The sequence below is a fragment of the Apostichopus japonicus genome, chromosome 7, assembly GCF_037975245.1.
Source record: "Apostichopus japonicus isolate 1M-3 chromosome 7, ASM3797524v1, whole genome shotgun sequence".
In the NCBI taxonomy this organism is placed as follows: domain Eukaryota; kingdom Metazoa; phylum Echinodermata; class Holothuroidea; order Aspidochirotida; family Stichopodidae; genus Apostichopus; species Apostichopus japonicus.
The window spans coordinates 1831975-1859601 of record NC_092567.1 but is presented as its reverse complement, the minus strand read 5'-3'; the positions used below and the strand labels follow the sequence as shown (position 1 = coordinate 1859601).

The window sequence follows — 27627 nt, the reverse complement described above, 5'->3', positions numbered from 1 at the left end:
GTGTGTATGGACTTGGACTTTATAGTGATTTCACCTCATTTTGTCTCGAAAGTAAACTTGTTCCTTGTTTTCAATTTGCACATTGGATATTGCTGTGCTAGTATGCATTTTTCCTGGGGGGGGGGCAGTGGCGGAGAGTCCATACAGTCAGAGGGGGCGGATGCCGCCCTGACGGACTCAAAATGACTGCTGGCGCCCTTTTCAGCTTTTTACCACTTTTTAATTATTCGCGATTATTGACTATTTTATTGCGCTCTCAAATACCTATTGACATTTGTCACATTTTGTTGGTGTAATTTTCTGACCAAATGGCGACGACACCTATTTATTCTTCGTTTATCTGCAAATTAGCAAGGCCCGGAAAGGGTCATTTCCGGCGATCTAGGGAGTATCTTTACTCAAAAAATATCTGAACGCTCCTCGCCAACCTGTGGTGGCGCTCCGCTTAGATAGTGTCGAAAGCGCCCCCGGCCTACAGACCATTCTCGCCCCCTGACCATTACCCCTAGCTCCGCCACTGAGGGGGGGGGGTTGATGGAGTGATGTGTATACGCAAATAAAATAATACAATAAGAGTTATAAAGGGTACAAAATATCAGGCTGCATCAGTCCAATCGAATTTCTGCAAAGTGCCCTTCGACGTCGGTGCCCCACCCCCCCCCCAGATTAAAAGTGCTTCCGCCGCCCTTGCCCAACCCCATCCACTTCCCAGCCAATCAACTAAATTTCACTTGTGCTAAACTTAAACTTAAGTTCGTGTTTTTAATGTACGTGTTTATTATCAGTAGGTGGTTTTATTAAATACTGACGTAAAATAATATCATCCAGTTTTCCAGTCAAATTTTCTCGTTATACAACCAAATACACCTTATCGTCGTGCAAATAGAGAGAGCCTTTCGTGTTGTCAATCTTGAACTCTGATGTGTGTTCCGTTGTATGTATTTATTAATTTAATGATCATTTTCAGTACGTTGACTAATTAAACACATAAAAAAATAACTAGGAACAATCATTACCCTATCACTGAACTTACATCAATCTGATACTGTCGCTCTCTGGAATGAATTGCCACAATATGTCAGCTTGCGGTATACCGTATACTGCGCTGTTAAGTAGAAGATATATCTCTTTACTGCAGACCACAAAATCACACCATGAAGGATGAAATAAGCCATTTACCCAGTCATAGAAATAAAACGATACAGAATCATACATTTAATTGTGAGACACAAACTATTTTGCTTTTGAATTAAAAATAAAAACAATTCTTTGGAGTAGCTAAACAATTCTAATTAGATTCTAGTTTGGTTTGAATGAAATCAAATTATATATTAACTTAAGTAACTTGGCCAGAATCATACCTAGTTTTTACATATTTTATGTCCCGGTTTCACTCAATTTCTCTCGAAGGTCATCTGAAGTCAGGAGGGACGAATACTTGTTTCTAAAAAAGTTTGGGATCAACTTGAAGAGAAAGTTTCAATTTAAGGCACACAGAACGATAGCGACACTTTTATCAGGAGAAGAAGAATTTCTTGGTCACAACTGCAACTTTACCAGCCTCACCTGTTTTGAAAGTAACTGTATAGACATAACATTATATGTGATCTTAATGCAGGCCAGAACAAGTTACTACATATACTACATGTTACACAGAGATAACACTGTTGACAACATTTCTCTGATTAGTTTTTTATTGCTTCCATTGGAATAACAACATCAATACATATCAATAATTTCATATTTTGATTCCATGATACAAACTTTTGATAGAGTAACAGATAAACGGGATTAATATGTTGTGATTGTATCACTATGAGAGACCAGGATCGCCTCAAAGGGAACAAGTGTGTTTGTTGCAGAGAGCTTTTATTTGTACAAGCATACAGAAAAACGGAAGATACCAAGATCAATTACAAAATAAAGTAATAATTATTTCCTTGGGAATATCTAATATCATAAACACTGCAACGCGGTGATTTCATCCATATTTATCTGTCAATCTGAGTTTTTTTGTTTGTTATGTAAATATATTCAGTTTTACGGGACGTTGCCTGGGTAATATTGGTAAACTTGAGGCTTCATAATATCCAATAGGCTTAAAGCAAATATGGCAAGAACTAAATTATAATGTAGAGATCATGAATATTCATTAATCATCAAGCAGCACCAGTAATAAGAAGAAGCAAAATAACGATACAAGAAGAATGAAAGATATGTATGGAGAGCTGATCATTGCATTTAAGGTTTATGTTAAGTATACAGACCATTATCTTCGTAACTTTTATGTTAAAATGTTACTATAATACGTCAAAGTCACTTGTTCCTATTGTCTTCAAAGAAACACCATTAGAGATCATAATAATGGAACACAGAACTGGATTAAAAAACAAAACATGTCATTGTTATTAATTAAAACAACGTTTTAGTAAGATTTTGAGTAATACAATCAATAGTTTAACGGTAGACAGCCAGTCATTGTTACTATGATAACATTTAACAATATTCTTCTAATATTCACTGTATGACGCGTGAGTAATATCAAAGATTAATTCAGGATATAGAAAAAAGGGGGAACGAAAGAAAGCAACTAAATCTTGACAGAAGTAAAATTAATAAACGGATGAAGCAGAATGCAATCTGATAATTAATGACTAAATATAACAATAATTAGAGCAAGTATTAGTTAGTCTTACAAATATAAATCGAAGAAAAGTATCGGAATTTAAAGAAATAAAGAAGATCTGAAATAAAATGAAACCAGTAGAATCATTTAAAAGACGCAATAAAATAACAATGAAAGAACAGAATGAGAAGTATATACTATACAGAGACGATCTTTTCATTTAAGAATTACTTAATTGTACTAGATACAAAATTATGTAATGATAAAACAAGAACTGTTTAACATTCTGCTTATAAACCTTATAAAAGATACTGTTAATGAAGCAATTATTGTACACAAAATGAAAACAAAATAAAACTTATTCAAATATACGAGTCTTGTATCTTAACAATAATTCAAGAATCGATACCTCCAAAATCAAAAATGTTTTTTTTTTTTTCATGCGTAAGTGACCTAAAGTGACTTGCTCGTCCATAGCTTACCTATCATATAATAGTAAATATGATCGATAGCCTACCTATCACGTAATATTAAAATGATCGATAGCTAACCTATCACATAATACAACAATGATTGATATATAATATGATCGATAATTTACGTATCACAACATTTTAAAATGATCAGTAACTTACATATCACATAATCATAAATATGTTTATTTTCTAACCTATCACAACATTTTAAAATGATCAGTAACTTACATATCACATAATCATAAATATGTTTATTTTCTAACCTATCACATAATATTAAAATGATCGATAACTTACCTATCACATAATATTAATTATGATCAATTGCTAACCTATCACATAACATTTCAATGATCGATAACTTACCTATTAGATGATACTACAAAGATCGATAGCTTACCTATCACATGATAGTACAGTGATCGATAGCTTACCTATCACGTAATATTAAAATGATCGACAGCTAACCTATCATATAATATTAAAATGATCGAGAGCTTACCTATTACATACTATTACAATATTCGATAGTTTACCTAACAAATACCATATAAATGATTGTTGGGTTTGATTCTCCTTTAGTCTCACAAACAAATAGACACTTTAAAAGATTCATTAAAATGAAAAAAAAATGAAATAATAAAAATTAAACACAGAGAGCATACCATTATATTTAATGTTTACTTTATGTACAGAACATCATCAGCGTTATGTTCATATTCAATATTGTTAAATTTTGTAAGCTCACATGATCGTATGGTCTTAACAGACAAGGCTTTATTGAGGACTATAATAACAACGGAAGGTAAATAATGACGATAAAATACTAACAAGAGTCCAACGGTCACTATGGTTACTTGAATAGTGGAATAATAAAGTGAAGTAACCATCACCCAAATATCATAATATTTATGTCAACATGTACCCGCTGTTAACCAAAATTATATTCCAAGTTTGGATATGATCTGATTTAAGGTTGTGGAATTATTTGCAAGTTTCAATTATTGGCACCTCCCAAAAAATTAGGCCCAACAGAATTTTGAGCTAAAATGGTTCCACAAATATTGAGCTTCACAAATTCAGGCCCAAAGAATGTGTCCCAAAATGCATGTGGGTTGGTAATAAAAGTTGGGCCCTGTCAGCGTAAAAATGTGCCTGGAATTTTTTGGGACTTAGATTGCCTACATGTACCAGCTATTGACCAACAAATTCATACCAAGTCTGGCTACAATCTGAATTCAGGTTGCGGAGTTATTTTAATTTAAAACTCCTTAGGTTTGATCCAATAATCACATTAATATTCATAAGGTCAACGCCAAAACAATAAGGCACACCTTCTTACTAAAAAACATCTACATAAAGCAAGTATGAACAGTATCCATTACTCCGTTGGAAATGTACATCCATTATTTCTTTTTCAAAATGAGGATTCAATATAATATGAATATACTACAGTCATTTGGGTATTAATATCTTCAAATCCCCGAAAGCAAAGTTGTGACCCTTTACAATCCAATGTCATATCAAGAAAATTAAACATAGGAATAAACAGAACATTTGCTATCAGTGTGATGTAACTATGACGTCACACCTGTTTGCTTCAAGTTCGCTTATATTACAAATTGTGAAAATTTCAGCTATCGATATCTGAAAAATGCAAAGGCAGGAATTGGATGCTTATTATATGATTAGTCAAATAAATTTTCCCCTGAAGTATCCTTTTAAGATTTGTTACGTCATCCTATTGTCTTCATGTTAAGAACGATAAAACAGTAAGGAACAGAAAGAAATGAAGAAATGCTGGCTTAGAACAAACATATCACAGATATTAATTAATATCACCTCTAAGTTCTCGAAGATCGACTTAATAACACAATGGTATTGTAGATAACCAATGTATGTCATAGTCTTTACATTGACACAATTAATGTGACTATACTCGTGTGAGATTTAAGACATTACGTAACCGATATGCATACGTCACAGTTTAATTCAATTAGTAAAAGTAGGAACGAAGAAAACCACAGAAAGGTTGAATCACGCAATCCTAGTTACTGAGTGTACGTGGATACAGTATGTACAGATTTTATCCAAAGCATTCCAAACATGTCTGCTTCAAATAATTTTAGAAGTATTAACATAATTAGGGGTTTATTAATGTTCTAAGTAGTAAAGTGCTTGTCGGGGAATGGGGTGGGGGTGGGGATCGAAGATAGGGGTCTGGTGTTGGGATGGATCATATGGATCAATGAAGGGTATTATACCCTGCACTGGAGGAGTGCATGTAGGCTGAGAACAGGTCACCAGCAATACTTGACCAGGGACACACGAGTAAGTGAAACCTCTTTCTTCAGTTACGCAAGTAACAATGACTTTGTTACATAATGGGGGAAAGAAAATTAAAAGACAATGCACATTACAGTTTAATTCCCATTATACAATAAGCGTACTGGTGGTGATGCAAATGACTAATATATACAATAAATTGGTCACCAATATAGAGGTTACGTCATTTATCCCCTCCTACCCCCCCCCCTTGCCCAACCACATACACACAAAGAATAAGATAGGGATGTATAGTCTCATATACTGATGACGTAGTGGTTGATGGATGACGTCATTAGAACCTTGATTGGTTCTTAGTAATTTGATGTTGGCTTGAAGAGCAAACACATTTAGAGTAAAAATAGAAAGTAAATGTGAACAGTAATGTAGGTAATAAAACGTAAGGAATGACTTGTTGTACACTTTACAATACAATGTAGCATGTATGGTCATGCAATGTATCGAATATTTGATTGGAGTTCTGTGTAGTATTTGGAGTTATCAACACTTTACCAAGTTAACCTAATCTCTTGATAGGATGGAGTAGGAATCTACTAAACACCCCACCCCCTTCTCCGAATATAAAAAAAAACTAGCAATACATTTAAATTATGTACGCTACCTGTGGTTAACCCCGTCTGAAAGGTGGGTAATATCGTGGACGAGATTATCATAGTTACTCATTCTTTCTAACATGTACTTCTCTGTTATCGTTTTTTCTTAATTTCATTGAGCTCAACTCGAAAGACACAAGTAGTCAATTTGTTAATTTTTTTTTTAACTTCATAAACAATGACGTCATCATACTTTTAAAGTAGTTGGAGAAAATGAGGGCGCTGTCTCTCAATATAAGATAGATCGTGATCAGTGAAGCATATACATCATATTCAGAAATGGTCAAAGGATAACATGTATTCCCCATCGCCTACCCCTCTAGTCCCCCGAACGACCGCAACGTGACTACCAAAACATAAAAGGTTACATTTGTACACTTTAGCGCACACAACTAAGTTGTTGAATATGAAGCATATTAAGGGAAGACTTTAAGCACAACATTAATGTTGTTATGTCGTAGACCACTGGCATTCAGTCTAGGTTGCTTTTGCTATAACATTTTGTTTAATTTTGAGACAAGTTACTTTGAACAAATGAGTTAAAGGTAACTGGTCTATATAATATAATACGGAGACAGTTATGTCAGTTCATCAAATACAACACAAAACACAATGGGATGAGAAGACTTTATGGCATCAAATAACATGTTAACATTGAAGTACAAATTCGACAACGGAAAATGATGATGAAAATTATCTAAATATGCTCTGGTGTAAGAGCGAAATTACAAAACTTGATTTGCTGATTTATTCAAATGTATAAATCACATTATTGACATGAATATTTAGGCCTGTACTAAGGGGCTGACGTCATCATCAATTTAGCATTAAAGGAGTTTTCCAGACATATATCTTACCAAACCAGAAAAGCTGAAGAAACATTAATAACACTCCTTTTTTTTGTACTATAACATTTAAAGACTCAAATTCCGAATAAAGTAATCCTTTAAACAAAATGTAAATTGAACAGTTACCTTTCAAATTTCACTGCTGTATTGTATATGGAATTATTTATATTATTGTACAACCTAATCTCTCTACAAGTTCCATTCACAATGAATGTAAAAGTTACAGTCTTCACCAAGTCACCATTCCATTGTCTTGATAATATAGGCATATGATGACGTCACAATCATAATGGACTAGTTGCATGTGTATTTCACTGGAGTTCTATCTGGCACTGTTTGTAGTATTTGGGAAATATTAACAGTTTACAACCTAGACTCTTTCTTAGATTCTTTCTCACTGAAATTACTGCCATCGTTTTTAGGATTGAGTGAATGACGTCACAGTCCTGCTGATAATTGGCAACGCCAGATGAACAAGCATCTTGCATTGAGCTCTAATATAAAAATAAAATGATATATATTAGGTCATATTGTTATCATAATAAATGGGTCGAATAGCATATTTATTAGTAGAATAATGGGAAAGTGATCCTAGGCAACCCCCCCCCCCCCCCGAGAAAGTGCCAACAATACCATGAGCCAACAAGTAATTTAACTCACCAGCTAAACAAAACACCGCCACACGGGAAACAAACGAACGATGTTTATGTTAATGGTAGGAACTTATCACTCATTTCTATACAAATAATCAGGAATCTGTTATGTTAATGAAATATATGATAAAACCAATTATAGTTGAAGCAAATGATATTAGTGACCAGAAAAAAAATAGATAATTACAAACATAGGAATACAAATTATGGTTAAGGGTGGAGATTCATTTTAATATATTAAAATTTTACCATTAAAAATAGCAGACAATCACTGTTAACAAATACAATGTTAAATACTATGGTAGAGAGTATTCAGCTGTATTGACTTACAGTTACTTGCGCCTTGCTCGGTTGAAGTTCGCCAAGCTCAACTGGTAATCCCTCTCATCGAATCCCTAAACAAGAGGAAAAATATAAATAATGAATATGTGTAAGACAACACAGAAACAAAGACAATGTTGTATTTAGTTAAATATTGTAAATCATCATATGCATCCATATTAAAAGTGTTATTTCAGATAAATCGAGTCATGTAACATAAAACTTTGAATGTGTCAAATGTCTTGGAAATTGTTGTCCTGTTCATTATTATTATTTCAGTTATTATTTTAGGGATTCCTAACGAGTACGTCTTGCGAATATTGTAGTACTGAACATGATATACACATGAAGGCTTAATCCATGAAACCATGGTCACCTATGATGTGGTCGCTCTGATTCCATGCTCGAAAGGATTTGTGAAGATTGAATTCTATAAAAAAGTTCTACTGTTTGCTTGAAATATTCCAAATAAGTATGTAAATTACAAAATGAATATCATATGTCAACCCATATTGACTCACAACACGAGGATATAATCCTCTCCCAATCTATATAAAAGGTTTATGTGTAAAACAGGAATACTGTACAAGAATCAGTTCACTTATCTCCACACCCCTTCCTCTTCCCTGCCGGTAACCATCAAATGACCTACTCAGGGGATTTCCCCTTGATATCACGATGACTCAATCAATGCAACCCAATGTACTATCACACATTGGTGCGATGCAGGTAAATGTTCCTTCCTGTTTATAAGCTGATCCCGTCTAGCTGAGTAGCCATTTTCAATTATATTGCGAAGTTTGACATTCTCATTATTATGGAAGTTCGACAATCCCTTTCAAACATTAATGTAATCATGATATGAACATATCCAGGTCACTCATCTCTCAGTATGTGCTTTTCTTAAGAATTCACAAATGTAGGAGCCAAATCAAATTGGATTATGTGTTTATGCAATAGAAAGGTGAAAGTTCAAGAGATGGTGAAGTGGGCAGCATTCTTATGTGTTAAAATGACCAGTGTACTCCATTCTGAAGGCAAACTGATCCATAAACGTGGTTTATATATTCCGAGCTGGACCCACCCCTCTCCCTTCATCCAAAGCTATTAACAGTAAAGGAGTTAATTACGCATAATAATAATAATGCATATTATAGTGCGAAAGACATAGTCTTTCTTGCTGGCGTTACTTTATTTTCCAAAACGATAATTTAATCAACTAGTAAAAATAATCGTCCCAATAACACCATGTTATAGATGAGCGTTGGAAGGGAAAGGGAAGGGGGCGGGGGGCAGGGGCGGGCTCAAACCGATGTTCAGTGGTGCTGAAAGCGCTACCCTGTGAATGTTCCCACGTTTAAGAGCTCGCTTAATACACATGGTCAGTGGTCTTGTTGGACCCGGAGACATATTGCCTGCAAAGCCCTAAAAACTACTGATATTAAGTTTTAAAATTATTTGATGCATCCCGGGACCCCAATGCGAAAATAAACACAACTATAGTGATAGAAAATCACTGTTCCGAAAAATAATTCGCGAACATTATAGACTCCTGTACCTTTCCCGAAGCATCCCGGCATCTCTGATTACAATATATTACCATAGTCTGGAAACCTGTTAGTTTGCTAGTAGTAGGGCTATAGTAACAGTTAGACATGATCTCGTTATTTTTTTTGAGAGAGAGAGAGATGAGAGAGATTGGATAGATGGGAGAAATTGAAAAGATAGTTATAGCGAGTAAAGAAGAGACAACGATTTGTTTTGCTTGGACAAAGAGGATCAAAATGAAAACCCTGTCAAAACAAGAAATTGAAAGCGTTTCATAATTTAAAATGAAAGGTATATTCGGACGTTGAAGGGTGAAACTGACCGCTGTTTATGAAATTATTTGTAACGTTTTGACGGTTTAATGTTCGACATCCAACAGCAATTAGTTTCTTTTATCCATTAAAATGAAAATAGCTATAGATCTAGGTAAATAATTAATGTTGTTCCTGTATCTCCATGGTTACACTTACAGTTACAGTTACGTCCAATATGTCACCATACCCAATATATCAGGATGTATTACAACGATTAACTATGAGTGATTTCTTAAACTCCGCCGGAGAAAATTGGTGGAACAAAGACGTCCATAAAGAGGAATGGTTCAATTTCAAGTTTCATCCAACTTCAGGTAACATAAACTTGTTTTAATCAATTGAGTCGGAAGAATCCGCCCTCCCCTCCGCCTTAAAACAATAGAACTATACGAGCCGCTAGTTTTCTGCCTTCAGGAGAAATAATTCATCACGTCAACTTATCCGTCGCCTGCATGGTGAGTACATCCAATTCCTTTAGTATAATTGCATGCATTAATACACATTAGCTGCAAGTGTACGCTAACGTCGTATTTGAAAATAATTTAAATGAGCCCTACGAACAAATATAAAACGCGCCGTGAAATCAGCTTTTATATTCATTCTGATCAAACGTTGACATTATAGTAAACGCCCATAAGAATATTATTTGTTAGCTGGATAAATCAGACATGTAATGTAAAAAAATGATTTAAAAAGCAAAATGGAACCTCCTTAGTTGATGTTATATTTGTCCCTTGTTTGTAAATATGTTTAGGCAACAACATGTTAATGATCAATGTTTTCATTTATTTTCCAAAATAAGATTCATGTAGAGAAAAACTATGTATAATTGTAATTCATTGCTAGCTCATTTTGACTTACATTAGAAAGGTTTGGTACAATATTCAGAAATTAGCTTTCACATTGCAAAAAATAAAAATAAAAAGAATAAAAATCACTGTAAAAAAAAAAACTATAACATGATGTGCTAATAAATAATCAATTACTTGAGATAAGAATCAGCGTAAACCATCTCGAAATCTTACTTGAGGCATTAAACTGACACACATTTGGGAAGTGTATTGCAAAAAAAATGTTTTTTTTTTTCTTTTTTCCAAGTTTATGTTGTAAGAGAGTCAACTATCATGCACGCAGCTTCATCTCAAATTACTATAGTGCCGTTAGCTACCTACACCGTTGCTGTTATGTCTTTTATATAAACGGACCTGAACTGGAACTTACTTGATGCACCCCTCCTCCATTTAATCCACTCTGTAAGAGATTACGTTATGACGTCATCACTCAGTCACTAAAACATCAACCGTTCATTTCTACTAGTTTCCTTATATGTCATATAACAACAGTTCGCTCCGAGTTAGTGATTTTATGACACAGTGTATGCTCTCGTTTCACAATGATTCATGATGCTATTACCAAACGGATACAATCCTAAACCATCCCCAACCCCTCCCCGACCCCAAGGAATGATTCTAATGATTTTATTTTATTAAAGAATACCAGAGTAGAGATTTATGGTAGATTTGAGTATAGACTTCTACAGTTAGCCCTTTATGTGTAGAGAAAACTGTTACCCTATAAAAGTGAGATTCAAAATGTTTATTTTTTATCAGTTCCTTTCACGGTTAATAATCTGTGAAAAAAAATTCACGGAGAAATTAATGAACAAAGTATTCTACAAGAAATTTAAAATATCTTCTTGATACTTTTTGAATTGCTAACGTATTATGATATGCACATCAGCAGAGTGAAATAAAATAATCATAGAGCATCTGCCGGCGGGAGGGGATTGACCGCTTAAAAGTTATATTCTAATATTGTGTGAGGCTTGTAACACACCATAACACCGGACTAAACTTATTTTAAAGTCTATCCGTTTCTTTGTTAAGCATTTCTTTGACTGTGTGTGCGGAAGTAAGATTATTTAGGCCGCATCTAAATTGACATTGAGAACAGTGCTATCATCATTACGAGATATAAACTTGTAACTGGCCTATCTGAATTCCCTGTTCCATACACGACATATATAAATCTTTTCCTCCTGATGAGGGACAAAGTATCATACTCTTTTGTCTTATTTCTTTGTTCAACATTAATTAATACCTCTTTGTCTGTTATTAAAATTACCGTTACTAATTAACAGGAACATGAATCTATGTCTCTCTTACCTCTTCTCCTGGTAGATTGCCATTTCCGTCACAGGCCTGAAGGAAGAGAAATATTATATTCATGAGATTTGGAAAATGAATTTCAGGAAAATATAACATGACGAAGCAAACAATGTATAAGTTAGAATGATATATCTTCAAAAATATCGCAGTAAATTATTCCTGGCAGGTAAACACACATCCGCATTGAACACACTAAAGTCAATAAAGGAGACAGACTCGTCAATGTAAGATGCACGGACTCTATAACATGAATATAAACATCAGCTTCATAGGGAAGACATATTTAGTGGTTAAACCCGTCATCAAACACTGAGTGACGTCATCAAACACTGAGTGACGTCAATGACCAACTTCTCACTGAGATGATCAGATGGATACAATGGACAACAGAGAAGATGACGAGTACGGAAAAGAGAGCAGTATTTAAAGATAGACCCCAGAACATCGTTGTCAGAAAAAAAACAAATCCTTGCTTAGTCCACAAAGCAGCACATTGGTTACACCCACCCCCCCCCACCCCCCTTCGTCTGAGACGGTCTGTTTCTATCGTATTGTTAGTATAGTGTAAAGATATCCATCAAAGTTTTGGAAATGTAGTTGTCTGGTCAAATTATACAATAAGAGACACAGTGGGATAATTAAATAGATATGTTAACAATTTAAACATTTCACTAAATATAATAAACCTTGCACAAATTTGTTTCATTTCTAAATTCACCCTGTCTATGTATGTTCAATTGGAAGTTTGTACATGCGCACATAATTAGTTTTAAAATAGTTGACTCTCTCTGCTCAACGTTAGACAAGGAACATTTAGACTAGGAAGCGACGGTCTGTAAATTAAGGAATATTTAGAGTGGGTTTATGTAACCGATACGCCCTTTGTGTCTATTAGACTAGTATTGACAGAAACCGCGTGAGCTCGTTATTGCTCTGTCTCTATGTATCAGCTGGACTTGGTTTGGGTTGCTCATATACTCAAACGACGAAAGAAATAATGCAAATATTTTAAACCATTATTAGTTCAGATTCACCGTTGCCATGTTTTTTTGTATCATAATGCTGCTGATTATTCATAGTACTGTACATATAAAGAGGGTGGTACTAAAAGACGTTTCTTGAAAGTTAAATAAAATCTTAAATTTAACACCTTTCGGTTGACCTTTAATGCAGTCACCTCTACTTTAATTTTCCTTGCATGTTAAAATACATCTAATTGATGAAATCTGCCTAAAAAAATACACTTGTTTCTTTGTTTCAAGTTATAACCAGATCTGCCGTTTCATATATAAGCCTGCTTGGACCACACATTTATGTCAGTCACGTTAATCTAAATAAATAATAAAATATAATCAATAGGGATAACTCAAATCCCATTACAACTGACACTATTAGAAAGAGTAACATTTACTAACTTTGCTGCGTACAGTGACGTCACAACGTTAAGATTCTAGAGATGAAAAGTATGCATCGATATTTTTACCAATAAAACATTTTTGACTGAGTAGATGTGATGCTTTTAAACAAAATTCAGAAAGCAATTTACGGCACGGGCTTAGCATATATTTATATCCATGACGTAGTATCTTCAAAAAAAAAACTGATTCATGTGCATGCTCATTTTCAACATTGTGTTCGTATACAGCGTCACATAATACGTGTCTACAGCTATTTGGTTACCATGGTATCTATACAACATAACGAAGCAGTAGTATAATTGCCCCACACACTGACTGGTATTATGGTCTTGTTGTGTAAATGCGCGTGGGAAGTGATTAATCACAGCTCCACCGAATCATCGGTAATGATTTACTCTACAGAGCGAACCTGGTGCCACTAAAAATATATTTGCAAGATCTTCTTCTTATACAGTATATTCCATATCACGAATATAATATTTTCACAAATTACAACAAAAAAAATCTTCAATTTTCTTTCATTTTATTAATATACGTATCACCTCTTCCTTCATTTATTAAATCGCCAAAATGTCCAGCATTCACATTCTGGGAAACGGTGAGTCGGATGTTTACAAGCAATTTCGTTTATCTATGCACCCCACACACATATAATAGGCAATAAAAACCAGTTTCTGGTATGATTTTAAAACCATACAAATAACAACAATGTTGAGTCGCGCTGCTTAAATCGGTCACCATCCGTTACACTACCAGTCCATCCTCATTTCTGACCTAGACACTACAGGTATTTAATGTCCTCGACACATGAGTGTACGTGGAACCGTCACAGAAACATTTACCTTGATAAATTTGAGTTAATTAAGTAAGATTGAACTTAGAAGAACGGATAGCAAAAGTGCACTTCTGTACTTTGTGTTGTTTTTGCAACAATCTGCTGGTAGCAAACTTGACCGTTAAAATAATGAGAAGGACTTGAAAACATAATGTCACTTCAGTCCACCTGGGAAGATTAAAGTAAGTTTTTTAACAAACAAATATCTATGACACTAAATTTATGGGACACAAATTGTCTAAATCTGGTTAAAGGACGAATAATACAATAATCATGAGCATTCACGTGATGGTGACAACATATCTAGATGTCTTTGTTAGTTGCAGTGTATCCAATAATTATGCAAATATTCCACGGTTTGGTCAATTGACAACCTATGACGTAATAGGCAGCTTTAGTTAATGGAATACCAACTTCTCCTAACACCGGAGAAAACGAAGAAAATGAACATAACCAGTAAAACCAGGGAGCCTGCTACAAAGCCAATATGCTAGGGCAGCTACAGTAAGCTACAGGGTCGGCTAAATGGACTGTTTTTACTACTGTTGTATGTGCTATGATGAACATTTGCCCCGAAGTTAAATGAACATAAACAAGAACGGTGCAACATGATTGACAACATTCTACGGTTTCATATTTAATGTACATCGAGATGGTGACGTAAAAGCGGTATATGTTCAGTACATTCATTTAGGTGAAGACATTATTTGATTAAGATATTTGTTAACGTCATTGATTTTTACTACAGATAAGCTTTGGTTCAGAAGAATAATACCAATGTTTCACAAGGATTTATAGTGGTATGTTGGAAATGTTAAGAAGCGTCGGTAATGTCAATTATGTTGTTTCAAAGTCATACACGCTACTAGTATTCTGCTAAATGTTGATATGATATGCTTAGTTGTTAATTATCATACCAATGCTCGTTATTTATTTACAGACTTTTATCTCAAGAAAATATTTTAAAGATATGTATTTCTGTTTAGTTCCAGATTTTTATAAGTTTGTTTCTACGTTTGGAATAAACGTGATACAAAATTTTACATGAGTTGTTCCTCTATTATTTGGCGCCCTCAACTCTCCACCCAGTCATAGACACTAACAATAAGTAATGCATGAGGCTGGAAGGTCCGGGTGTGGCAATCAACTATCCATACACTTGAAGATAATTATCAAGAAAAAATAAGCAATTAGCGGATGACAAATTATGAATATTTAAATCAGATTATACCCTCCCCACATCCAACCCGGATCCTGACTCCTTCAAAATCGTCTAATGTATGTATTTTTGTGTCTGTTTAAAAACACGCGGGAAATGATATGAATATTTGTCTTGTATTCATATTTTATCAATTCATTGCATATGTTTTGATTGACATGGTATCCGTACAAGATAACAACGAAACGGGTTAGTAGAGCTACACATATATACTATAGAGTTTATTTTTGTTTTCTAATTTATTCTCATTTTACACGAATACAATATTCCTACCCCCCCCCCGGAACCCTTGCAATGCCAGTAATTAAAATAACTCCTCTTCACTTCATATATACAAACAATGACAAGCATTACCATTCAGAAGAATATACCAGAGTTTATTGGTTTTTAAAAAAAAACCAGACCAGTCCTTTCATTATATTTAAGCCTGCTTAGACACACACACTTATGTCAGTGACGTATACACTAATCTGGATAACTCTAATAATTTAAGCAAGTGATCATTCAAGCTTACTAAGCAACACAGTTAATTTATTAGCAAGATTTAATACAATAGAAGAATATCATGATGGATATTTCTAGGTTCTGTATTTTGTGTTGTTTTTGCTACAATCTGCTGGTAACAAACTTGACCGTTAAAGGAAAGATAAGGACCTTGAAAACTTAATGTTACTTTATTTCACCAAAATCACACCAGGAAAGATGAGAGTAGGCAGAGATATTAAAGGTTTGAAACAAACAAATGATACATGACAATAACTTTGTGGGACCCATTATTGTCTGAATCTGATTAAACGATAAATAACTCACTAATAAGAAGCAGTCATGTGGTTGTAACAACATACCTAGATCTCTTAATTAGTTGCAGTGCTATCCAGTTATGTGTGAATATTATATGGACTGGTCAACGTTATAATCTATTACGTAGCATGCAGTTTTATTTAAATTTATTAAAACCTTTACGCATTGAATAAATTCTCAACATTATTTGAGTTTAACACCAAGAGAGTATAGAAATCAACTTAAATTAAGTTTTTAGGGTCAAATTCCACATACATCTGTTCCTATTACTAACTTCCAAATTTTACCCATCACCATCCTGTGCATTTGACCAATTCGCAAAGAACTATAGAAATGGGTAAATTTAATTTGATTAGATATTACTTGAATCAGGACCAACAATTTAAAGTAATGTATCTCTTAGTGTTATAATGTTGCATGGAAGACCCACGTCTCACACCATCAGAAACAACTAAAAACCTAAACATGGCCAGTTAATACCAGGGAGCTGCTACAGTAAGATAAAGGGTCAGTTAAACGGACTGTTACGACTGTTGTTATGTGTTATGATGAACAATTACACATAAATTACAAGAACAGACCTGTTCAATATGATTTATAACATTCTACGCTTTCATCTCAGAATAAACGTGAGGTTTATTTGATGCAAATTCACAACCTCGAATATTAATAAAACGGCATGTGTCAAAAACGATTGTACAATACATAGCAAACCTGGCCAAAAGTCAATCTTTTAGCTATATCTATATGCTTGAAATATCAAACTGACATGGACATTGTACGGGTGTGTCAATATAGAACTAATGAAATTCATTTAAACAATGTTCGTACGCAAGATTCCATCCGCTCTCTCCACAACCCCCCCCCCCCCCAACCCGCCAACTCCCCCTTCCCGGGAAGATGTTTGAAAGTTCTTTCTTTACATTGGAACTTCTAATTTTACCAACAACACGTAAACTTCACAGATAATGTATCACTATATTGATTTATTTACACTTATTGGGAACTGAAAACAGTGCTAGGGCAGCATAATACAAACAAGCTGACCAGACTTGCATTATGAGCAATAACTGAATGAAAGGTGATCAAACTCTTTACCTGCCATTGACCGGTTTGTAGATTCAGACGACGATCCTCGTTATAGTCGATATGATTCCAAACTGATGAAAAACATAAAAGAGAGATATGTTAATGATAATTATACTTAATCTTTGGTGGTCTGGAATGAAATCATAAACATTATATTCAAGAGATTTATTTTGGCGCTAGATGATAACTTCATATTAGCTTAGTAATCAATCTAGTTGATCCCTTGATTTTGATCTTAATAGATTGATATCATTATCATATCAGTAATATAGCTGATCAGTTTACAATCCTTATATCTCAGTCAGATTACCGATCAGTTTACTATCATTATCATCTTGATTTTATACCTGATCAGTTTACAACTATTATCCTCTCAGTTATAAAACCACTCAGGTTCGTATTGTTATCATCTCATTAACATATCTGATCAATTATACAATTATCCTAAATGAAAGCTTATGCTCCTATTCAAACAGAAACTAATCTTGGACTAAATTAAGATACCACATCATGATAGTCGAGTATTCGATGCTGAGATTAAGAATAATAATCCATGAGATGATGAACGGATCAGAGAACGCTCAACATCAGTGACGTCATCATAAACCAAGAGAGCAAAAATTAAACACTGTTTAAAAACAATTGTTAAAAGATGAAAAGGGGATTTGTTTATTAGCAAATTTGAATTTAAATTATGTATGTAAAAGAATAATCAAAACATTTTCATAACCACGTAGCCAGTCTCTATGTGAGGACTGTTGGATCTACAGGGGGGAGGGGCAGGAATACGTTATGAGAGTGTCAGAAATGAAGTTTAAATATCGACGGTTTAGAATATTCTAAATAATGCACAGACTGACTTTGACTTCGACTACATCGTCTCCGAATCTCTCTCTAAGCTGTTATCACGAGATAATTAAGTAGCTATTATACACACATCTGTCAAAAATAGTAAAGCATTTAATTGATCGGGCAAACGTGTTGTTTATACTAACTACTTATGTTTTTGAGATTGATCAATGATGACATCATCAGCAGTGACGTCACTCCACCATTAACAATGAGATTCTCGATGTGTCCTTTAAACACAGAACAATGAACGAGGGTACAATGTGTACGAGTCTGAGAAATAATGTTGAGGGATGGGGATAGAGAGGTTTGCATATATTGATATTACTCTTAATTAATTTAAATAATGAATTTAGGTAGAATCTTAATATAGATGTGTTATTGTACAGAGAAATGAAACATTTGATAGCTCGTGATGTTTGTAAAGCTACCCGATTTCAAGATATTCAGCTATATATAACAACGCATTAGTGATGTCATCAAATACCATGAAAACTAATAATTTAAATATTGATGATAGAAAAAGACTAAATGTATTTGTAATTACTGCACGTCCATAGTTTTACGGTTATGATTCAGTAACAATACGATATGACAAATGCTCATTTCCATTAAACTCAAGAATCACGTATCTAATGTGCATAACCACGATAATTCCTTTTCATCAGAGACTACCATAACCTGTAGCATAGTTGCATCCATGATAATTTACTTGATCCAAGCGAAGGATGAACAATTTCTCTCGAGCATTATTTTTATTTAATGAGTAAGAACATTCTAGGCCTGAGTCGAGTACCCGGATACCCGACCGAACATTCGTGTCCCCGAATCGAAAACACGAAAAACGGGTATCCGTTTTCTGTGGGGGGGGGGGGGGGGGATGGGGTCTCGTAAATGCTACGCGAGTGCTTTCATGATTTCATGTTTTGATTAATCAAAACACGCGAATACGGAAGATTAATTTAATGAAAAAACTTTCTTGTAAATGTAGATGGCTGTTTTAATTGCTTACTATTTCTAGCTTTAGCCATTCGTAATGGTCCTTTTTCCTGTGTGGAAAAAATCACTCAACACAGAAAACGAAAACATTATACCGGTAAAAACTACTCAAAAGGGAAATCTTTAACCAATCGCAACAGCAGCTGTGTACGTACAATACTATAATACCTCTTCAAAACATAGCACATACCTTCCAAACAATTGCTGATTTCCAGGTAATTAAAAGTTAACAAGGCTAAGCTTTGTATGTGTGTGTGTAAGAAACCGATGTGATTTTTCCCATTGAATTAATGTGGTATAGGCTAGCATGTGGTCCAAGATAGCAGTTATAATGAAAGTATTCCATGGATAGTTTAGTTCCAGCCAACTGCCTTACAATTTGAGCAAATAAGCAGAAGGTTAAGGTAGATTTCCCCATTGACTTAGGCTGGTTGTTGACTACCATGTGGTCAAAGATAACAGCAATAACGAAAGTATTCCGTGAATATTTTAGTGCCGGCTAACTGCGACACAATTTGAGCGAATAAACAGATGGTTTGGCTAGATATCCATGTTGACTCATTGTGATTTAAGGCTACCATGTGGTCGGTGCTTTGTGGGGATTTTACGAAAACAAAGTTTGTCGAGTGCACGTGTCTTTGTTGTCAGCAAGCAGCTAGCTCTGGTAGTCCATAGCATAGCTTCCCTCTCATAGTTGTAGCTACTGTATACGTTCGTGCATGCGTAAATATTGGAATTCTCAAAATTGCTATATTTTTTCATTCATTTGTTAATAGAAGGAAAGACTGTGAAGGACATTTACGGGATGTTATAAGATGGATTATAGACGGGATAACAAAACAAAAATAATTGCGGCTTTTTACTAAACGTTTATTCCAAATGCGATCGTTTAGCGATGGTCGCTACACGGTCACAGCCATAATGTATGTTTAATTCAAGTTGAGAGCTGAAATTTATTACGGGAAATCCCGTCTTCGCAACTTTTGACATGCGGGATTTGAAATCAAATTGTGAGAATCGCGCCATCCCCGGCTTATGCGAACCCTGCATCGTAGTAAAAGAAACAGTTGCAAGTATTTTTATGCAAGTTTATTCTTTATTTCATGTTCATTTGCATTATTATTTATTATGCATCAAAACATGAAATTCAGTTGTTCATAACAACAGGAGTATCGTTTTAAAACGAATATTTCGGAGATGTAATGTAAGGTGGCATAGTAATCTGCCATTTATGTACATTTTACACTGTGTTTGGCTAGTGACGTAAATAACAAAACAGTAAGATGCACATATACTGCAGCGTCTTATTCAAATCACCCAAGCCCCCAAACCCACCCCCCCCCCTCCAAAAAAAGAAGAGATACCATAACAACCAACGAGTAAATAGCACATGAGCAAGAAGTGCGGCGTGAAATATTTATACCTCTCTCCTAGTAATGCATTCGGTTAGTTATAACTCACTTAAACGACAATGAATCCTATAATCAGGCGCGTAACCTTGGTGTCGTTGCCCCTCCCCCCACCGGGTAAGAAAAAGAGGAGAAAAAGGGAAAAAAAAAGGAAACAAGAGGAGGAGGAATGGAAGGGAGGGAAAAGAAAAGAAGAAAGAGAGAAAGGAGAAAAGGAGGGAGTAGAAGATAAATGCCAAGACACCGGGAAGACAAAGAGGAACAGTGACGTAATTACAGCGCTGATCCCTATTAGGGAGGATTTCGGAAGGGGCGTGCGCTTCTCCCTACCCCTTACACCGACAACTCCATATTTCGTCTCTCACTAATGTATATGGTCTATCATAACGCGTGTGTGTGTATGGACGCCTTAAAAAATTGTACAATTGTGCTATGAAACCTACTGTGGCTGGTCTCGAACTTATCCGAGTCGTCGGGGAACATGACGCATTTCGGTATTAGACCAGGATCTATATGTGAACTGCACTAGACCTGTGTCCTTCGATGCAATACTGTCATCAACAGATACAATGTAATGCACTCCGACCTAAACGCTTATTGCTACCCCAAATCTAGTACCGTAACTCGTACAATTAATCTTAAAATAACGCATGCGATTGGAGAATCGGTCGCATCTCCTGTGAATATAATGTAGTGGATCCAAGGGCTTATCATTGGCGGGACGGGGGGGGGGGGGGTGCATCTCTTCTTGAGATTGTCCCCATTTGCATGAAAACGCGCGCCCCACAACCCTACGCCCACCCCTCTAATCGCTTCCCGATGAGTTACGAAACTTATTTAATGACCTTCGCCTATACTGTAGTACCAAGACCTTGACAAAATCCGGCAACACACCACTCCATCGTTTACAAGTGATCGGGTTGTGTATTAGTGACGACTAGAGGTCGTGCACTAACCTATACATGGAGTGTGACCTCTTCCGATTTTGCAATTTCCCAAGATCAGGCCCCAAGGGATATCTAGCAATATCTAGCGATATCTAGCAATATCTAGCGATATCTAGCAATATCTAGCGATATCTAGCAATATCTAGTGATATCTAGGGATGAAAATCGCAAGATCTTCCATAAACCGAAGGCAAATAGAGAATCGAAGCCTTCAGTGTGTAATGAACTTGAAACTGTGCGTCTTTCGAAATGAAAAGAATGTGGGGCATCGCACAATAAACAGATAAAAGTTATTTATTTCAGTCTCATTTAAATTATTCAAAATTTTAAAGCACACAGCAGATATCACATCATATCAGTGAGCATGAACAGAAAATGGCGTTCCAGGATGAACAGCCTCCAATTGTTTATGTTTGTAGTCATATAGGAGCCCAATTACTTTTGGGGGGGGGGGGGGGCTGTTACGACTTGCCCGAAAAATATAACCACATTTTTTGCGTTCAACATGTTAATTTACATATCATGTAGGCATGCATCGGTTATTATATCGCATGCCAATTACATGCAATCATTTGCCGTGTTATTACCGAAATGGCGAATTTGTCGGGCAAGCTAAGAACTTTATTTTAATTACCAAGGAGATTTATTAAACTATTGATTTACTTTTAGCTACATCATTGCAATTTATTTTTCTTTCAGTAGGTGCCCGAAAAATTCTCAGCATATTGCCCGAATTTTCACAAAAATATTTACCCCCGAAGTTTTATAGTAGTCGTGATAAGAGGTTTTAATATTTGTACACCAATTAATTTAATTACATAACTTAACTGTCTGAATTTTCAAAATTCCCTGACCAACATTCTTCATCATACTTTCCCCTACTCGTGCAATTTGACCGATCTGTTACTTAGGGGTTGACTAAGGTTCTTCTATATTGGTTGTCCATAGATGAAATGTTGTGCAACATTATGGGTACATTTTGAAGTGAATTTATTCACAAGTATATTTTCAAATTCTGAATAAATAATGGGTGTAAACCTTGACAAGTGGGGCTGACGGGTATTGTGGGCCGCGATGATCCACAGGAGATGCGGTGAGGTCGAACATGATGTGTGATTGGTGACAATCTTCAAATAGGTTATGGATGAAAACAAAAACTATTGGGAAATACCTGGTTCTCAGACAAAAGTGTACATCTGGTTGGCCATTTTCAAGCCCGTGAAATGCCATTTCCGGTGATCTGGGGGGGGGGGGGAGAGGGGAATCAAAACCACAAATGTTCTTGTACGCTGCGCTCCAACCGAAAGTGGCGCTCCGCTTCCCATGGATAATAAGTCGCGCCCCCGGGTTAGAAAATCTTGGATACGCGCCTGATTATAACGTCTACAATTTTTTTTAGACGTCTGTAGACAAGATGGTGGACCATACAGTTGAAAACATTCAATAAAAAATAATAATGATCATTTCTTGTATTTACGCGTTGACCGCAGGGACGTTGCTAAAGAGAAGGGGTGGGGATGTCTCACCACCTAAGCTTGGTAAAAATGACGATAGTTGGAAATTTGGAGTACGACTGTCGGAATATCCGACTGTCGCACTCTAATTCACCTAGGCCTATTCATATATTCCTGTGATTGTGAATGACCTAAAATTTGAAAAAGTTAGGTCAAAATTGACCTTTAATCAGTCATATTCACTACGTCTTCCTTGCCACTTTGAGAAATTGTATCTCGCGATCCTTATACTTCACCATACAAACCTTCGTATGAATTTGAATATATTAAAATTAATGCCTAAAGAACTACCGTACAACGTTCGCCAGCTTCAATTCGGTTTATTTATGTACTAATTTTGTTATTTGGTGGGTTGACTCTGTTCACTAGCTTCAAGTAAGTTCAGTATAGATCAGAGACGTAGCCAGTGGGAGCAGCGGGAACAACTGCTCCCTACCTTGCAGTGTCGAAAAAATTATAAATACTGTTGGGTTTTGGCATGGTATTTTGTCAGTGCTCTTTTGATCTTGAATACACGTCAGCTCCGTTAACTCGATTATAATCGTAGTAACATTTAGGCCTACTGATTCAACTACTTAGTTTTGCAGATGCAATTAGCTAAATTTAACCAGTAGCCTATAGCCTATTACCAGCCTACAGTTGGCCACTGCGTAATAAAATACATATAGCCTAAATATCCGCACTCGGTGGAGAGTCACGAACCGTATGCACAACGACGACGACAACGTGCGTTCTTATCCTTTCTATGATTCGTCATAAGTTGTTGCACGAACAGCATGTTATGAAGCTAAGCTAGCAATCGTACGTGATACGCGCTTCCTATAAATAATTATTACACTGCTAAATACGAGAGTTATATTATCTATCAGTTAAGTTCGTCAAATGTATTAAAGTCCAGACATTGGACAATAAACAAGAATCATCCTACTGGAAAATTGTAAAAGAGCATCATGTTTGTCTTTCTAAAAGAATATTTCAAACCGCAAACAAAATCTGCTGATAATATGATATCATATGATCATGATGAAACTAGCAAAACATTGCTCCAGATTCCATCTAAAGACCTTCAATTGCTCAAAACAGGACAACCTCTCCCCTTAGACCCCTCCCCCATATCAGTCGCAAAATGTGCATCCCCTTGCAAATTCCTGGCTACGTTGCTGGTATATATATATTGTATACAATTACAACACCCAATGCTAGTCAGTACTTGTTGTAACCGTTACAGTACGTTACTTGGTACGTCTCACCGAACTCTTGAATCTTTGCCAAAATTGGTTCATATTTTATAATTCAGACAATTACATCTTATACAGTTTTAAAAGTTACAGTTGGTGTAAGACTATTTTGGCCAACATTTAGACTGGAATATAGTTTATAGAAATAGATCAGTTGTTATTTTTGTTCGCGGAATCGGGCCCACAAAATAATGTATAGCTTAGGAGTATACAATTATCTTCCTCAGAAGTAATGACCATAAAAAAGGTACGAGGTTTACATCAAATAACTATGGTTTGAGCAGTGAAAAAAGTGTTCGAGGATTGGCCTAAATTTAACTTTTTGATGATTTCCTTCATTTTTTTGTTATACAAATTATATTCCTCAATGTATCGGCTTTTCCAAACTCCATTGGGCCCTAGGCTAGGTTTGACTAGTTACAACTGATTATCGCAATTGTACAGTGGCCGAAAAATCCATGATGTTGAAAAACCTCTCAATTAATTTGGTGTATGTAACATGTGGGCGTTACTTAGTATCTTCCTTAACTGCATCCTACCCGCCCTAGGGATATTTCCCGGCTACGTTTCGCATTGGCAGAGTCAGACTGACTAAAATTGAATACTAGCGCCCTTTATAGCTATTTTATATGCATATGGCTGCCACGTAAACACTACTAGTTTTAGTCACGGTTGTAGTTGTTTCATCTGCGAACTTTGTTTATTCATCTTAGAGTAGAGTCAACTATCAGGTTATTACTAGTTAGTAAGGGTTGGCGTATATCGCCACCGAATAGGTGCATATCGAATTGATATAAAGGACTATATGAGAACTGCAACCACTGAAAACTGTATGTTTTTACAGTATGTTTTTATACTTATTTTTAAGAACTCCTATCATCTGCCTATCATCTTGGTCCTTGACGAAAATGATAGGCAGATTGTTCATGTGAGTGATAGCCCCGCCGCCCCCCCCCCCCCCACCAAATAATAATATTAAGCGCGCTAGGAAAAAACCCGGTGTTTTTTGGTAATTCACTTTGTCGTCGAATATAATTTGTTGAAGAAAAAACAGTTTTCCCCTTTGTTACATTAATATAGCTTTTGTAGTTATTAGTAGTCTATGTAGCCTTCAAGCAGAAAACGTATACTCAGTTGCTTACTTGCTCAACCAGAATGATTAATAAGTTTGTGAAGTGAAGGCCAGTGGTACAAATGTATCGAGAAAAGTTCTGAACTGATCGTTGACGAGTGGCGGGGGGGGGGGGGAGGCAGCAGTCGGAATTTTCTCGCTTCAAAACCCATCCAGTTGGAATTTCAGCCACCCCCCAATCATCAGGCCATAGCTACGTCCCTGGTTGACCGATGAATAATACTACTTGAGTTGTATCTGAATCCATCTCTTCACTACTACTTGCAAAATTAGTCGTTACTCTATTATTTAATTTTTCTTTCTGACAGTTTAGCATCTCGGCAAAAATCAAACAAAAATATGAAGTTAAGACAGATAACACGCGTTAAATGTAATGAAGTATACATCGTTACCTCATTAAGTATATAATACCGATGTAAAGCTGTACCGAATCGATACACAATATGTATATTGATGGCTACAAAATTAAACTAGTACTCGCATTAATCCTGTTTTATGCACTTTTCGCTTTGTATGCAGATTTACAGACCAAAAATGTAAATTAGATATTTTCTTTCACAGTTTATTAATGTTATTAAAGGGTGTGATGCGAAGTCCCCGGATGCTGCATATTTAGGTAGGGTTGTCAGGAAGAAGCTCAACTATAGAACGTTTCTGAGAGCTCAAGCGGGGTCGAGGGGCTTTCTCTGGAATATATTTCAAGCCCTGGTTGGCTCCACGAGGGGAAGCCCCCTGAAGTTTTTGCATTGGTGATATCCCTTGTTCTCTCGTAGCGAGTTTAAAACACTAAAACACAAACAAATGTAATAAATAAATTATAGTTATCTATAATGTATTCCAAGTACATTGGTGGGGATCCGCTGGACTTAAGCTACACCCTTTGAAGATTTTTTCCGCTCTCTTGAAGAAATTTTGAAACACTCAAATCTATCTAAGAGAAGAACTCAATTTTCAGCGAATATATTAGCGTTATGTCCCATTAAGGGGTGGGGGGGGGGGTTCAGGGGGCGAAGCCTCTGGAAGCTGCATCATTTATTATCCAAATATTTTCCGAATCTGAGGAAATGTAGACGTAAGGGAGTACTTAACTTTCGTAAGTGTATTAATAAAATATAAAAAAAATATGGTTTAAATTCCCATATAGTTCTAAATGCTTTCCCTCATATCATTACCTACATTTTATTTCTATTATTATTTTTCAAAGGCAAATCATGAATGGATGTTAATGTTCGCCAATACATGTAGATTGTACTCTTTTCAAGCGTCGATCAATGGAGTGATGGGGTGTCTCCCCACCACCCCCGCCACGCCACCACCACGCATATCAAACTAACTAAAAATAATTAAAACACAATGTTGCGTTTAGACTTATATATTGGACATAAGTCAAGTCTTATAAGTCAAACTATGCCTCAGAGGTATCATTTGAAGTCTAAACTTCCCCTTTTTCTGGGGAAAGACCACAGACCCCCCCCCCCCCCCTCCCTATATATGATGTCGGCTTTGGCGACCCTCTGTTCCTGTACAAAACTGCAGAACGAGTGTCTTATCTTTGCCTTCATAAAATCTTTATGCTGATGTTACCTATTCGCATAAGCGTACGGGACCATTTCAGTTTGGGGGGGGGGCAGACATTTTTGTGCCCGAAAGTTCACGTGACACTATCTAAGCGGAGCGCCACCATCGGTTTGCGCGTAGCGTACAAGAAAATTTTTGGCAAAATATGCCTCTCAGATTGCCGGAAACGGCACTTCTGAGGCCTTGCAAGTTGCATCTAAACATTATTTATTTTATACTCTCACGTTTTTGAAATTTACACTTCCCCCAAAATTTGGTAAATTAGAAGAAGAAATGGTAACATCACTTTGAAGGGGAAAAATAGGGCAGTATATGTTTTAAGCTCCTATTTAGTTACCGTATTTAGTATTTTAACACAGTACTCAGCTACCTCCAGAAAAACATACATTGTTCAACGACACGTAGGCGGGATAATGTCGCTGTGTCGGGTGAGACTGCAATTTGTCTCACAAAAAAGTATAAAATATAACAAAGAATATGATAAACCTGTACTTCTAGGCTTGTAGGCTCTCCGCCCCCCCCATCATCCATGAAAAAGAAAATGTTTCTTATATACACTCATGTCGGGAATGTCCAGGCATACAGTTGACTAGTTAGAAAAAAAATTGATCGTGCAAAAAGCGTGGTAGCCCAGATGAGCTGCGCTTACGGCGGTGTTACACGGAAATATTCGGGCATCATGATGCTAAATAAAGAAAATCATGGA

General features: G+C 35.8%; 1 protein-coding gene across 6 annotated transcripts in view; it reads right to left on the bottom strand.

Annotated features, from left to right (window-relative positions):
- Window positions 1–1676: 1676 nt before the first annotated feature.
- LOC139969976 (uncharacterized) overlaps window positions 1677–27627 on the bottom strand; it is a 95657-nt gene continuing 69706 nt past the window's right edge. For 4 of the 6 annotated variants that reach the window (XM_071975467.1, XM_071975465.1, XM_071975468.1 and 1 more), the window contains 4 exons: window positions 17265–17326; window positions 11891–11926; window positions 7873–7937; window positions 1677–7383 (listed from right to left, as the gene is read on the bottom strand). In XM_071975467.1, the coding sequence (XP_071831568.1) occupies window positions 7875–7937; window positions 11891–11926; window positions 17265–17326 (161 nt within the window). In that variant the 3' untranslated portion in view covers window positions 1677–7383; window positions 7873–7874. Of the gene's footprint in view, window positions 7384–7791; window positions 7938–11890; window positions 11927–17264; window positions 17327–27627 lie in introns of all 6 variants that reach the window. The other 2 variants (XR_011793844.1, XM_071975466.1) reach the window with 2 other exon arrangements.